Source organism: Corvus moneduloides, chromosome 5, assembly GCF_009650955.1.
Source record: "Corvus moneduloides isolate bCorMon1 chromosome 5, bCorMon1.pri, whole genome shotgun sequence".
In the NCBI taxonomy this organism is placed as follows: domain Eukaryota; kingdom Metazoa; phylum Chordata; class Aves; order Passeriformes; family Corvidae; genus Corvus; species Corvus moneduloides.
The window spans coordinates 55145091-55160925 of NC_045480.1; the positions used below are offsets into that span (position 1 = coordinate 55145091).

The following is a 15835-nucleotide window of genomic DNA, read 5'->3' on the forward strand; positions in this document are numbered from 1 at the left end:
GCCACTTGAAAACTGGTAATTGGGGAGGGGGAAAGCATGCTGTTTGCCAAGGCCTTTTTGCCCCTTCCTGTCTCCCTTAAAGCTCCCAAGAAGGACCCTCTGATTTCCCTCTGCCCACTTTCAACTCTGACCACCCAGGCATCCCAGACTCCTAGCTGTCACAGGCAACATCTGGAGTCGTGGACCAGGATGAAGAAATCAGACTCTATAAACCACTTAAACTAAATACAGACTTTGCAAAGCTGTCATCTGCTTTTTGAAAACAATCTCACCCAGTCAGCTAAAACTGCTCCTGTGGCTTCACTCACACCACCTCTGCAGGCTGTGGTTTGTCAGCAATAAAACCAGAGGAAGGTGCACAGGGAGGAGGCCAGGGATGCTGGACAGTTTCAAGAACACACCTTGGTGACTCTACAGGCTCTGGCATGGCCAGGCAGATGAGACACACAACACGTAGACAGCTGGAACCGCCCTGCCTGACACCAGCTCCACAATTTCACCTTCCTGCTCCTTGCAGAATGTCTCTGTGAAGGTATTACATGCTTGTTGCATCTTGTGCTCAGATTACGTGACACTGTTGCACGCAAGGGTGTGAGAAGCACTGTGCTCTGCACCTGCACAGCACCAGGAGCAAACCCTGTGGGGAGACCATATTCCCACTGTATGACAGCTACCCTCGCTTTCTGCCTGCTGCTCTTCCCCACATATGGCTGCACACCTTATGCTCAAACCTCTAATAGCACGGGGCAAAAACTTTGAAGCATGGAGCAAACAATGTTAACATCAAAATGTAACCTCCTCTGACTTTCAGCAGCTTAAGTTTACTATATCCATCGAGGAGTCTGGGTTTTACAAGTCCAGTTTGCAAATCTTGAGGTCTTCCTTTCCTGAGCATCGTGAACGGTGCTATGCTCACAGCAGAAAGCAGAGCAGGATGAAGAGAAGCCTAATCAGAGAGACTGACAACAGCAGCAGTGCTGAAGCTGATAAGATTCTGATAATTTGGTTAAAAAGAATGAAATGTAAACAGAGAGTAGACTCACTGAATGAAAAATAAGTGGGGGGGGAAGACAGTAAAGGACAGAGGACAGACCAAAGGAGGTGACAGTCCCCCAGAACACTGTTGATCACAGTGGTGGGAACAGTCCATAGATCAATGCTGAGAGGTCCCAAGTCACAGAAGATTCTGCAGTCCCCTTTCATCCAGAGACACTAGTGACTCTTATCAAGATGATGGTTTACCTGCACAACACATATGGTACTGCTCATTCATTTATTTAGCATGGCTACTTACAGTCTTAAATGTGAGAGAGGCTGGCTCAGTTATTAACACTGCCTTCACTTTATAAAGCTGTTTCTGGTCATGTCAAGGCAGGAATGCAAGGGCAAGAAGTGAGAGGCCACCGTGACATCCCAGGGTGTCACTTCACGTATGCTTTGCCAGCTACTCCCCTTCACAGCTGTGAGCAGACACCTACCCTAAGGAAGCAAAGCCCTTCCTCAGACAGAGGCATAGAAAGCCTTCCCCACTTCGCTGCCTTTTGTCTCGAGGACACAGCCTCTCTGAGGAGCTATAGATGCAGACTGGCATGGGCACAGACAGCTGGAGCAGGCTCTTGGAAAGGGCTGCTCAGGCACAGAGGGCTTCAGTCTGGCAAGCATCAGCTGGCAGAGGGAAGAATCCACCTTCAGACCCTGGAGGCAAACTAGTATGGATAGTTCTTTCAAAGAAATAAAGCACCGTAAGTTGCAACAGAAACACAGGGAAAACATGTTCAGAATACCCAGAGAGAGCCTGTTTTCCTCTTCAGGCTATGGTAGAGAGCTGCAAAAGGTGGTCATTCAGCCAGGCTTGCTGGCCACTGGCAGGCAGCACAAAAGCTGTGGCTGGTCCATGACTACTGAGAAACCCCCAATGTCCACCATGTACACCTCAGCAAATCCCACAGCTCCAAAGCAGCAAGTCCAAGGTGGGCAGGATGCACTAAACCTTGGCATGACATACTGAGGATGGACACCAGAAGCATAGGGGGAATTAGGGAAATGGGTGCACAGATGCTGGATTTGACAGGCTGGTACTACGCACTGCAAAGCTGTGACACTTGAGAATCTCACTTGTGGCAGCCCCAGGCTTTGATTAAGTAATACGATTTTCAGAAGCACTTGGTTTGCTCCTCACTCTGTTCCCACTTATTTCAATCCTGTAGTGGTTTGCATGGGAGCAAGACAAAGCCACATGTTTCTGAAAAGCCACACCTGCACAGTGCAGACTCAGTAGAGCACCCCTGCCCTTGCTTTCAAGGGCATTCCCCATCAGCTTTACAAATATTGCTTGAAAATATGTTACTGCAAACAAGCATGGTGACTAGGAAAAGGGAGGTAAGGGATGCAGTCCTATTAAACATTAAAAAAAAATTTATTAATTTTATCTACTGGGCATTCTGAGAAAAGAAGATATGAGCATCTGTACATTCCTTTCTGGTGAGTTTTTATAAGCAGGCAGCTGTTTAAAAGGCAGGTCAGGTGTTAAAGAGAGAGAGCACATCTTCACAGCTCTTTTCAGCTACCAAAAATACTTGATTTCTGATAAGAAGTTTCACACAGATCTTTGAGATAAAGTCTTATTTCCAACACAACTTAAGGAAGAATATCGGGCTGCCTGAAGACAATTGAGTCAAACTCAAAATCAACAGCCACCACACTACTAAAATCTCTCCTAGAAGCTGTGACTCTCAACCATACTTACTCAGCTTAATGAAGTCATCATTTTTGTCCAGCACAGACAACTATGCTGACTACAAAAATGGTTGAGGCATTCAGAAAACTTGTGTGTATCACCTCCAGCTTCTTCCCTGCCCTCTTCCTTTGCCTCACCAGACACAGCCACCCACCCATTTTATCCTGAACACATCTTCCAGCTTCAGCATGGTTGCAGGAAAGGGGCCAGTCATTAGTGCCACACACCATGCCAAGGTTGCATGCTCCTTCCAAGCCAGGCAGGCAGACAGCCTTTATTTCATTTGCAGGCTTTACTTCAGCTGCACCTTCAAAAAGCCTCTGAGGAGTACGCATGATACAGGAACGAGGAGTAACAAATATGACATAGATAAATTCAAGTTGAGGTTGCCAAATTGCCCTACAAGCCCTGAGTCAGAAGGCAAAAAGATGGTCATTCTTACTGCAGCTCTGACTTTTGAGGTAAAGAAGCATTAAAATTGTCTCTCTTGGCCTCTGTAAAAACAGATCAGACTGATTGTAAAAAACTAGTATCTTCCTTCCCTGGGCTCATCCTTGTTTTTACCTCTCAGCAAAATGAAATCAAGAGAGAAATCCGGTGGTTCTAGTAATACTTGTGTGTTTAGAGACCAGACTTCAGAGTTGCATTTAAGAACATCTTACAGCCATTTTAGGTGCTCACTAGATTTCTTTACTGTCAAGAAATCAGATTTTTATTTGTTTAGGTTCTCCTAAAGAGCCTTCTCTCTCCTCAGTGTAGGCTCTCCTAGTCCTGCAGTCTCAGAAAATACTAGCACAAGTCAGTTCTCACGATCAAGACCACACAAATTTTAAAACAACTCCCACTATAAACATCTGGCATATTCAAATCCCTCAGCCAGCCAGTTCAACACAATGCAGGCATATTTAAGATATCTAAGGGAAAGCACTTCCTTTACTTCTCATTCAACAGAATACCTATTGTTTCTAAATTAATTCTAATTTCTGTCTTCTAATTTTAAAGTCATTCTGAAGCCCAAATGGCATCAATTCCACTGAAATGGACACACCATAAAGCAAATCCACTGCAGCCACTAGTGAAGGCACAGCAGCCTCAAACAGCTTGGTCAGATCCTGTGGCCGGTCAAAGGAGCAAAAGGGATGAGTACAAAGCGACCAGTTTAATTCCGTGGGGTTTTTTTTTTACAAATAACATTTACTATGAGTGCCAAAACATAAACATACACAGCTCTTTGCCTGCAACCTGCTCACAACAAACACAAGCCCTGCCACCTCTCCTCCAGAGCAACCAGGGCCTCCTGCCTGACTTCTTACCCACCGGGAAGAGGCTAAATGACGAAGATCCACACAGACTGTCCTTCCAAGCAGGTGGCACATCTGAATTCTCAGCTGTTCCAGGGTTTATGATTAACAAGCATGCTGCCCTGAACACGGAGCTCTCTGCCACTGTAACCCTGTGCTGAGGCTCAGGACAAGTGGACTCACATTGGAAAAGAAAGGCCACTCAGTTCAGAGAAATCCAGAAGAGCTGGATCCCCTAGGTTTGATTGCTTGTTTTGGTGGTGTTTTTTCTGCTTTTTGAAAGAGAATGAACATGATGATGATATTTCTACCAGCAGCTATGAGCAGATAGATTCCACAATGCACAGAAAGGCAGTGCTCCTCTTCACATTTGCATCCTAACAGGAAAAATTGTAAAAAAAAAAATCATAGGTTTTTCTGCTGTATCTTACCAGACAAAACGTTTGAGGCAAATTTGGCTTGAGACATTGTTCTGTAACTCTCTTGAGACACTAATTACCAAAGTCCAGGTTTTCTCACTAGCAGAAGTCAAATGAAATCCAAATTACTTGAACAAAACAAATCTCTACAACAGAAAACAAGTTCCACATCTCAGACTCGAGCTTATATGAAGCTTTACAAACTGCTAACAACCAGCTAGTTGTTTTACACTCCTCTATATAATTCCATCCATATCCCAAAAGAGCCTTTACCTTAGGTACCTGGCCTGTCTTTTCTTCTCCAGCATCCATATTCAGATAAAACACTTATCTAAGAATCATCACAGGCAGCCAAGGCATCATGGCAGACCTGAAGAAAATCAATCCAAGTGAAATTAAAGGACTGAAAAAGGGGAAATTTAGATACAGTTATGAAGAATAATTTTCTTTTCCTAAAACCACTGCAGTACAAAATTATTGCTTCCTGTTAGAGACGTAATGTATGCTATCATCTGATAAATTTCAGGAAATCAATGCAAACCCAGATTAATTTTACAAAACAGCGAGTTCCATACGTCACTACCAAAATTGCCAAGTTGCTTCTCCTAAGACGTGGTCAGAGACTCTGGAGACTTCAAGAGCCTAACAACACAAGTGAAAATTAGAGCAGGTCAGACAGAAGCTTTATTAATCATGGTCATGGTGAGAGAACTCTGGAACAGCATTCCACCTCTGCATCCTTGCCAAGTGATAGCAGAGACACCAACTATAGACTATTTTGCAGAGGAAAAGGTAAAAAAAGGAGGTGAGGAAAAACAACCATGTAAATACTAACAAAGCTAGATACCCACCCCTAAGAGGTCTCTAATTACCTCACTAATAACCACAATTTGAAGAAACAATGAATTGGCAAACATTGTGACAAAGTGGGAAACTGGCTTGTGGGAGAGCAGTGGGAGTAATACCTGGTATTACCCTGGTATTAACAAAAGTAGAGCGTTTGAATCGCTTAAAAGCAGTCAGCTTTGAGTCAAAAAACCCCGTTATTTTAGTCAGGATAAACTTCTTAGGCATCTTAAATCTTAATTTTAGCACCACAATGTAAAATCCAGAAGAAAGGGCACTTCCAGAAAATAAACCTCTACTGACTTACACTCTTTCAGTGGCACACACTCCACCAGTAATTTCTGTTCCCTGAAGAGGAGAGGCATAAGAACCACTCTGCCAGCTGCTATCCCCCTCTCCACATTGCATCCACAAGGTCAGCAGATGTGACCACAAACACAGCTTTTAATTAACACGTTTTCTTTCATTTCAAAAGGTGCCCTCTAAAGAGCTCCTCCAAGAGGAACTGCTGAAACGATTCTGTGGCCACTGCTTGACATCTTCGTGAGTAGCATGACTGAGAAGCAAAATTGAGTAGTGAAAAATAAAAGGAAGGGATCACTCCACCCCTAGAAAGTCATGCAGCCTTCAAGAGGTTCAAAAGCCCCTGCCTATTTTCATGTCTCGGTGTTACTCTCAAATACAACCAAGGCACTCTGTAAGCCCTGGTAAGCATTTCTGAAGTCCAGAGGGGACTCCTCAGGGGCTGCCTGAAGGGGACAATCACTATTGTGTCACAGCCTCCCACATGAGGAGATGGAGCTCACTTCCAGAGCTGGGCAGAGGTCACCCGCTCCTAGCTGCCCTCCCGGGCTGGGCAGGATCAAGCCACAGGGCAGGAAAACCAAGAGACCTCAGTCCACACTGCCCAGCCCAGCAGAGGCTGGAGAGACGCAGCTGCAATCCTACCAGTTCCTGGCATTTCTCCCATTCTCTACCTCAGACTCCCCCTGACAGTCGTCTTTATCATTTTCAACAGCTCAGGACCCCATGTCCCACACATACATCTTCATCACCTATCAGAAATGGCTTCATTCACAGGCCCACAACAATGGAAAACAGAAAAGATGATCTTCAACATGCCTTTCTACACAGAAGGTGCAAGAAGAAGTGGGGGTGAAAGAGGAAGGCTTGATTCTTCTTGGTCCCATTTGCAAAAGAAAACTTAAGAAATTCAGTTCCCAGTGCTGCAAGACAAAGCAGACCCACACAGAGCAGTGTGTGGCATGGGGCTCTCCCCCAGTTTACTGTTACCATAAAGGCTGCTGTGACTGTTCACCATAAGCTAAAAAGAGCAGCTGTTCCTTGCTTTACAGCACATCCCTCCCACCTGCCCCAGCCAGCAGAAATCCCACTGCAGCCACTGCCAGTAACGCTATGTTGGCAGAGGAACACCACTTCTCAGGCATGGCCACAGGCTCCTCAGAGAGCAGCACTGAAGAACCTTTTTCAGAAAAAATTAAACCTGTAGGATAACTGGGACTTGGTTTCACATCTTGGTGACAGACCCTAATTTAAGGGGTAGAAGAAGGGCACTTGGGATCAAACACAAAGAACCTTTTATTTCTATTTCAAAATCTGAGATTGGCCCTCTTCTACAGGCCTAGCTGAAAGCAGGATTACCCAGCTGAGAGCAGTCTACATTTCAGCATTCAGGATTCATGAAAACCATTTCCAGCTCTGATCTACTTGCTGTGAATCCTCCATTTTCATCATCAGCTTATGCTTGCTTTATTTTATGGGTAAAACAGCAGCATAGCCCAAAGATGTTTCTCACAGTATTTCTGAAGCAGCCAGGACTGAATTTCTGGGGCCTCTGCACTAGTCTTGAACTAGCTGGGTGATTTGCTGGATGAAGTATCCTCACCAGTTTGAGCTGAATATTCACTAGGCTTGGCTTCCATTTACCAAGCATCTCATTTATTCCAGATCCTAAATTTACAAGTCCTCAGAAGATGAACAGTTGTTATGCACAGAGAGGACTTAAGCGCTCCTGCTATTCCCAATCTCTTTCAGTTATTGTCTAGAAACTACGTGCAAGCAAAGCAAGAGAGGCCAAATTCAAGGTCAACTCCTCGTCATCCAGCATCCAACACCTACCAAATCATTTTGAGAGAAAGAGACAAAACACACTGACAGAGGAAAGGAGCAATAGAGTCAGTCAGGTCAGATTTGCACATACTACATGGGGAACTGTAGCTATTTTGCATACACCTTCTCTCTCTATCATGCAATAATAGATTACACTAGAAAAGACCCAAGCTCTACAGAGAGTAGCCCGCAGTTTGAGGAATTTTTGCTCTAATTACCCCCAGCACAGGATTTTTATTGTATTATGGAAAGAAAAATACCTGTATCTTTACCACGTGCCAAAACCAAGAAATTAAAGGAAGGGAAACTGGAAGGCCAACACTCAAAAGAGTCCAGAAGACAGGCTCAGGGTTCCTTCAAATAACAACACACAATTAAACCACTCCTTCGCCCTGGGAAGGAGAGGCAGTAGCTGCTTGTGGTTCTGCAGTCATGGGTTCTGTCCTTTGGAACACAATGAAGAAGATGCAGTTTGAGTCTGGGGAACACAACGCTACAATGACTTCCTTTCCAATTAAGAAAAAAAGTCGACAAGGGATTCTGAAAGAGGGAAACAAAATTTACAAACCCTCTTGGCCAAACTCAAGTTTGTTCTCCACAGCTACACTCAACACAGATCTGCTTGTACTCTTTGGCATAAATGAGAAAACTCCCAGCAACAGCTGAACAGGAGTAGGCATAAGGATGCAGTGCAACTGGAAGGACAAAGCAGAAGACACTCGTGACTCATGGGCCTCTCTTCCTTTTCATAAAGAGACAACATAATGCCAGATAACAAAATCTGCCCTGGGACCATCTGTGTTCGCCTCTGTTTTGATGAATTTCTCAGGCAAAGTGGGCAGACCTGTCTCCTCACCCGTGCTGCTCAGCTTTAGCTTTCCAGAGCCAGCTAGTGTTATTCAGCATCATTACTGTGTTACGTGAGATGATTATCAGCTCTGCTGGCTCCTCCAGCTCTAGAGCAATCAGCACAAAGCAGCTTCCATAATCTTCTCAGCCCACCAGCCTCAAGACAGTTTGAAGTGTATATAAAAAGCAGACTTACCTGGCTTGCTTCCTTCACAGTCATGCCCCAGTTGACCTTTGGTGTTCAAGCCACAGGTATACACCTCCCCATCTTCCAACAGGAACACAGAGTGGTTTCCTCCACATGCCACCTCCTTGACATTTCTATCATGGATGAATCCATACACCTGTGGTTCAGGAATGATGACCTGGAGGTTGCTACCTATCCCAGGTTGTCCATAAGACGAGTAGCCCCAGCATAGCATTTTCTCTCTTTTCAGCAAGTCATGTATCCTTCCTGGGCAAGAGAAACAGGGCAATGAGTGTGAATGAAGCAAGTACACCACAAGTGATCCTACAGAGATCCAGCTGTTCACAGCAGGAGGTGGAAACAACCAGAAAAGGCATTTCCTGCATGACTGTCAGGTTTGTGAACTGTCAGTAAACCATCACACAGACAAAGAGTAATCAAGACAGCTCAGCTGTGGTACTGAATCAGCACCTTCATGCCTTGGCCATCTCTACCTGCAAGGCAGTAGAAATGTTCTGAAACCCAGGAGACCAAGCTTTTACTCTGCAAAATTACTCTGCTTCAAAAACCAAATATCAGACAATGCCCTAAACCAACTGTAATGCTTTTTAGACTAACAGGTCCAAATCTGAACTTTTAGAGTGTCATATTCGAGACCACTCCTAAACAGTCTTTAAAAATTACCTCAAAGGTGGTTAGACTAGCCCTGAACAGGTATTTGTGGTGTACTGGCCAATGCAGAAATGTGTTATTTCTGATAAACAAATATTAAGGAGTACTTTGCTCAATTGAACACAGTCTTGCAGCCCAAATTTGTGCATGTACACACACACAGAGAACTTTAGCCACACACTGAACACACACACCCCTGAACTACAGCAAGAATTATACAAGAAGAAGCAGTTCACGTGGAGCAGCACATTGACAGCTTGGCCCTGACAGCAATGGACAGGTCACGTTGATGCAGCTTGCCAGCAGTCAGGTGTTATCTTTTGCACTGTGCTCAGTGAAAGTCAGGGATTTCAGAGTGGGGTAACACGGAAAGGGAAAAAATATAGCAATATAAATATACAAAATAATAAATATAATAAGAAATAAATAAAATAATAAATATAAAATAATAAATAAAGTAATATAAAAGGTCCAAGGTGTGAACGTGATAAAGACAACAGGATGCTAATGCATAAAAGCCGGGGGAGAAAAACAGCATTCCATAAGAAGCACATGAAAGATTTTAGTAATACTCCTTTGTCACTCCTAACCTCAATAGGTTTGGGTTATTTGTTAAACATGCTATACTAATAAGACATTGAGAACTCCTCTGATTGAACTGGAAACTAGTTAAAGCTTTTTTTTTTCTTTCTTTTTTTTTTTTTTTTGCAAAGGGAAGAAGAAAGAAGATTAGAAAATGAAAGATCTGAGACATCAAGTCTTACGACACACCATGCCAAGTTTTAAGCTAAGGCAATTTGCAGCAGCAGCATTTACTAACTTAGCACAAGATAGAAAAGCAAACGGTAACCCCTGAAGCACCAAAGATTCCTTCTCCCACTCTGAACAGACAGGAAACACATGCATTTCAGTTTGTTCCCAAAACCTGGTGCTAATTCAAGCTCTAGGTATTAGCAATAAAGCCTTTCCTAATCAAAGCCCTAAGCAAAGGGTGTGCATCTCTTACCCTTTGCCTGTCAGCTGTGGTCACTTCCATTGAGGCAGGACTGAGCTGGAAGAGGGAGGGAGAGGATTGGATTTTCCAGTTAGTACTTCATCGGTGCAATTTCCTACCACAAACTGTTTACTAGGATCACTTATTATTTAACGTAATGCAGGACCCCATTTATCTCTAGCAGCCCTCCTTCCTCTATAGCATAATTCAACTCATTCACACCCACGTGTGCTTATCACTGGCCAGCTCCAAAAGACGAAGAGGAAAATGCAGAGGTTACAAGGCTGTGCCTGGTTAAAACAGTCATGGTGTACAATCTGGATTTGGTTGCCCTAAGCACAAAAGCCTGCTGGAAGAGACCCCCTCTATGCTGGCTACGCTAAGAATAGGAATGCTGTGGGACACAAGAAAATTCAAGTGTGTGCATGTGCTTTAAATGCGCTTTAAACTGCTGCATTTATAGCGAACTTCATGTTCTATCACACCACCAAAAAAAACCAAAAAACCCCAAACTAAAAATGCATGAGCAGCACCCTGAAGGTGGCAGGGAATAGTTTCAAAACTGACACTGGAATGGCAGAAATCTGGGACTGCCATTTCTCTCAGCCTGGGGAACTGCCGTGTTACAAAGCCATGAGCAGCAATCCTGAAGATCCAAGGATCATGTTCCCTGCTAGGATAAATAGATACTGCCTCTGAGCTGAAAAGATCTCACCAGTTTATGACTCGAACTACAATGACATTGTACCACATGATCTAAATATTAATTTGGGATACCTTCTAAAAGGGTACCTCAACAGTCTGCTCCCTACAGACTACAGTCATCTTCCCTAGTGCTAGTTTCATTTAAAAATGCTAAAAATACATTAATTACTTTCCTTGTGTTCATATTCCACATGAGAATTTGCTGCTAATGGGCAAGGGAATATGATGTGATTGATAAGAGATGGGTTTTTCACTCCATCGAAGACACTACTTGAAACAGGAAGAGTTCAAACTCCCAGTAATCCATATAAACACTAGGGTGGTATTTCAGAGTTCAACCCTCCGTTCATGCTAGAGGCCAGATTTTCTGAAGCCCCTCATACTTAACAATCCTGACACCAGACACAGAAAATCTGGTTTTCACTAGTTTTTTTAAATCATTTCTATTGACTGCCACCCCCATCTTCTAAACATTTTGCCAATAAATCTCTGTGCAGCTCAGTTTCACAGGAACAGACCAACACTTTCCACTGGAGAGCAAAAACTAACATAGCCACTTAGAATTTCAGTGTACAGGCACAGCTAAATATTTCCAATGGCCTGGTGAATTTACTTATGGGGAAGACATTTTAAAAACCACGACTTTTAAGACTGTTTTTTTTCTCCCCCCTAAAAATAGCTGCTGGAGGTCTTAATACATTATATATTCAAGTAGGAGCTGTGTCCTGAAACACAACGAAGCTTTAAATGACAATTTCACACTCTGTTTCCAATCTGGTTAAGGCAGTTACTCTTCTTTGACAGTAGAAGAGGGAGTAAAAGTGCATCTTCCACTGCAAACTACCTCTACAAACTGAACACCTTTCTCATACTAAAACAATTACATAAAAAGTTTCTAGTGTAGGCAAGCACTAACAGACATGTACCTGCACATACACATGTATATACTAAATATATGATTTATATTCACTTGTCTGAAATTTTATATAAGTGATTAATATTCCTAGTGCCCAGCTCAATACACCTTAAAAAAGCTGAATTTTTATCTTCAGAGGGCAAACCTTTAGGGGAGATGTTTTTCTTAAAAGCATCAGTTAGGGATTAAAGTTCACAGTTCCTTTTAAAAACGGGATTGCAAAAAGCAAAAGAACTGCAGTACCCAACTACATCACCTATTCCTATTCTTCGCAAATCCCAACACAGCCAGCTTGGTATTCATGTTTCAGAGATAAGAACAGATGCAATGCAGTAAAGCCAGTCATTTGCAGAGAAACCCCACATACTTAAAAAAAAAAAAAAAAAAAAAAAAAAAAAGGAAGGGGGAAGATATACCACCACATCCTCAGAGCTTGACATTCCAGGAATAATTCACCATCAAAACAGTGAAGTACATACATAGCACAGCTAGAGCTAGGAAAACCTCACACTGTGAGGAATATTTTGAGGAAATCTATTGTGGGTGGAAGACCCACCCTCTGCTATAATAAGGTTCTGCTGACATACTAAGTATATATCCTTTGGTGAAAAAAGCCCCGGTGCTTTGGTAAAGTAATAATGCTGCACGTATGATCATGACAGGATGTATTTTATTTTGCCTTTTTTTTTTTCTTTTCCTCTCTCTTTTTAAAAGCTCTCATGCCATGCACAGTCTCTCCTCACAATCACACAAACATATTCTAAAGCCATTTCCACTCTGCGCCCTTTCTGGGAAAGTCAGCTTAGTAAATATCACGATTGCAACAAACAACACTCAACGCTCAATGCTCTCTAAACAAAGAGATCTGCCAACTGGCAGGGCATGAATAAACAAGTTTTTCCTTCCCTCGTTTGTGAGATTTCAGATAGCAAATGTGTTTCTTCTACCGGCATTGCTCAACAATGACGGAATTTACTACCTCTTTCTGCCACTAACCCTCCGAGTCCACTTTCTTCTTCCCTTTGCCTCCGTTTCAGTCCAACTCAATGTCCAATGCAAACCAGGTTCCGGAACAAGGGAACACAAGGTGTACCAGCAAATGAGTTAATGCAGGAGCAGAGCATTTCCACTGCACAGCCGCATGCCCTCAGATGGAGATGGCCCCACAGACGACATATAAAAATAGACACCTAAAATCAAACATGACAATCCCCTCGCCATCACCTCCATTTTGCAATCCCAGTAAAATCACCTCTCCCTCCCTGCCTTCACCCCGGACACCCCGGGCTCCTTGGCTTCCTGCGGCTGCTTCCCAAGCCCAGACCGACACTTCCCGGCGGGCACAGACCGACCCTAGAGCGACAGCAGCCCCCTGCCCACCCCGCAGCCAGGTGATGCTGCAGCAGCAGCGGCGAGCGGCTCCTGCCGCAGCCGCGTGGCCGCCCCGGGCTCCCCGCCCCGGGCCGGGGACGCGCGTCCTGCGCCGGGGAGGGCGGCGGGAGCTCCCCCGCGCATGGGCTCGGTACCGGGACCGGCCGCAGCCCCACCGCGGAGCTGAGCTCTCCCTCGCCAGCACTCACCGCCACCGACCCCGCCGCTGCCGTCGCGGCGACGAGGAAGTCCCGGCCCTGCTGCCGCTGGGAGTGACGCGCAGCGCGGCCAATGCGCAGGGCGGGCGCAGGGAGGGCCGGGAATCGCCTTCCCCCGGGGCCAGGGCACACCGTGGGCTCAGGGCTCCTGGCGGCGGCCCGGCCTTCCCGCCGGTGCTGGAATGCCGCGGGAGCTGGCGTGGAGGCGGAGCGCCAGGGACAGCCGGCCCCGCCCGCTGGGGCTGCGGAGCTTTAGCCTTGCCGGCGGAGCGGATCAGTAGCCGCTCTAAACGCAGCAGAAATCAACGCGTGAAGTTAAGCGCATTCCAGAATTTAAGCTGTTCTAAATGAAGGTCTCAAGGGAAAGCCAGCTTTCAAGTGTTTGAAAATGCGTTAAGCACGAAATATCACTTACTAATTACAATAGTCAGTTCCTTTCTCCTAGCCTGTTTCTTCTGCATTTTATGTGGCCTCTGGTCAGCTGGCAGGCTCGTTTGTTTAGGAACTCACACATTTTATACAAAGTTTCAACCTCAAAAAAAAGGCTTGTCAAAGTTTCCGTTGACAGAGAGGGGAAAAAAAAAAAACCACAGAGGCCAATGAGCAAGCAATTATGTAACTCCCGAATACTGATTTTCTGGTTTTAGTACCATCTATTAGAAGAAGACTGTGCTCCACAAGAGCAATGCACAAGTTGGATCCTATTCAGGCCACTAAAATGACAGGCAATATTTGGAGCAAACCTCAGACAGATGTTTGCAAGGGCTTAGGATGGGAGGAAGAAGTCCCTAAGGTAAGTGTAGTGCCCACAAGTATTCATGGCCCTTACACAACATCTCTGGCCGTTTGCAGTGTTTGTGCATTTAGCAGACAATGTGTGACGGATCAGGTAAAAAATCACCTGTATTTGCATGGATTATGTTTGTTTAGAATAAAAAGAGCTGCCCCAGAGTAAAATTACACCTGTGCTGTAACAGCTTTGGCTTAACCAGTGTTACAAGCAGCTTCTAGAATAACAAAAAAGCATAGACAGAAGAAAACATGCTTTCTGTGTTTGCTTTTGTTTCTGTTTTGTTTATTTCATCGTCTGGAGACCTTTGCAAAATAGAGCGTTTCCCTTTACACTCGGTTTCGTCTGTTTCTGATTGCACAATCAAGGAGAAGGTACACACACACACAACAAAAAAAAAAGAAGAAAATGATGGAGCAGAGCCTGGAATTTGTGTGAGAGGGCTAAGAGTCTCTTGTTAAAACCAATTTTTAACTGGTTACATTTCAGCTTCCTGGAGAAGTTTCAAGGCTGCTCTTGCACTTCTCTACAGGTGACACTCAGCTCAGATGAGCGGCCTAAAAAACATCCTGCTGCAGGTTCAATGTACTTTTGCTGCCTGTGTGAAGCCTTTTAAACTCACAGCTGAATGTGATGCTCACTCCTGTTACACTCTCCTGTATGTTTTACAACAGGCACTGCTTGAGAAAATGTAGACACAACCCAGTGTCCAAATTAATTTCAGAAAATCAGAGAGGAGTGCACTACTATCCTGAAGGTCTTTATATAATATATGTGTATATATATATATATACATATATATATATATGTATATAAAAGCACAGATTATTTGAGGACAAATTAAAAATAGCCTTGAAAGTGACTCTGGGCTTTAATCTCCCATGTGATGTTGCATCATGTGATGAGAAGGACATACCTCCAGGCTCTAAATAAACCTATTATCATTTAATCTCTAATGGGTTATTTTGAATTCCGAAGAGAATACATCTTTTGTGCACTTGCACAGCACAGAAGATCACCCTGGATTTCCTACCAGAGGCTTAGAAAACCATAAAAAGGGAAACAACAGCCAGGAGCAGGCTGATGAGGAAAAGCAGGCTAAGCTGCCAAACCAGAAATCTGAGGTAATGTGGCAGCATCAGCCGGGCATAAGATGTGGGCAACAACTTGGGTTTCTGCCAGTTCCCTCTTTCTGCAAAAATACACCTGCAGCAGAGTGGTGCCTTTCCTAGAGGATGTAAGCATCCCTGTGATGTCCTGTTTGTCCCAGGGGGGTGAGGGGGACAGGGATTAGATCTGAGCAGGCCATGTCCCCTCGCTCCCCTCAGCTGGGAGCTGCCATCCTCTGAGGTCCTATTTCCCCTCTTCCCATCAACACTCCCATGCCACCTGCTTTCCTGTACTGCCCTGGTGCTTGTGGTGAGTGCTTGAAGTTTTTTTTACTAATTACTATACTATAACTTAAAAGGAAGCTTTTTTTTGGTTTTTTTTTTTTTTAGTAGGTAACAATGTCATTCTGCATCACACAGGAAAGACTGACCTGATCAGCATATACAATGCATCTCTTTGAAATACGCTTACATCAGCCTTTGACTCCACTTGTGAATGGCTCCCCCATAGCAAGGAGGACAGAGAACACAGACACACTGCTTGCTAGGCTTATCTACATAGGCAGATGCATAAGAAAGGAAGAACACAGC

General features: G+C 44.3%; 1 protein-coding gene across 7 annotated transcripts in view; it reads right to left on the bottom strand.

Moving 5' to 3' along the window:
- Positions 1–13529, bottom strand: part of LOC116444371 (probable E3 ubiquitin-protein ligase HERC3) — a 45306-nt gene extending 31777 nt beyond the window's left edge. Inside the window, exons 1-4 of one of the 7 annotated variants that reach the window (XM_032109727.1) lie at positions 13337–13523; positions 12753–12946; positions 10148–10192; positions 8479–8736 (exon numbers count right to left, since the gene is read on the bottom strand). In XM_032109727.1, the coding sequence (XP_031965618.1) occupies positions 8479–8704 (226 nt within the window). In that variant the 5' untranslated portion in view covers positions 8705–8736; positions 10148–10192; positions 12753–12946; positions 13337–13523. Of the gene's footprint in view, positions 1–8478; positions 8737–9377; positions 9403–10147; positions 10193–12735; positions 12947–13336 lie in introns of those variants that run through there. The other 6 variants (XM_032109726.1, XR_004240292.1, XM_032109724.1 and 3 more) reach the window with 6 other exon arrangements.
- Between the last annotated feature and the right edge of the window lie 2306 nt (positions 13530–15835).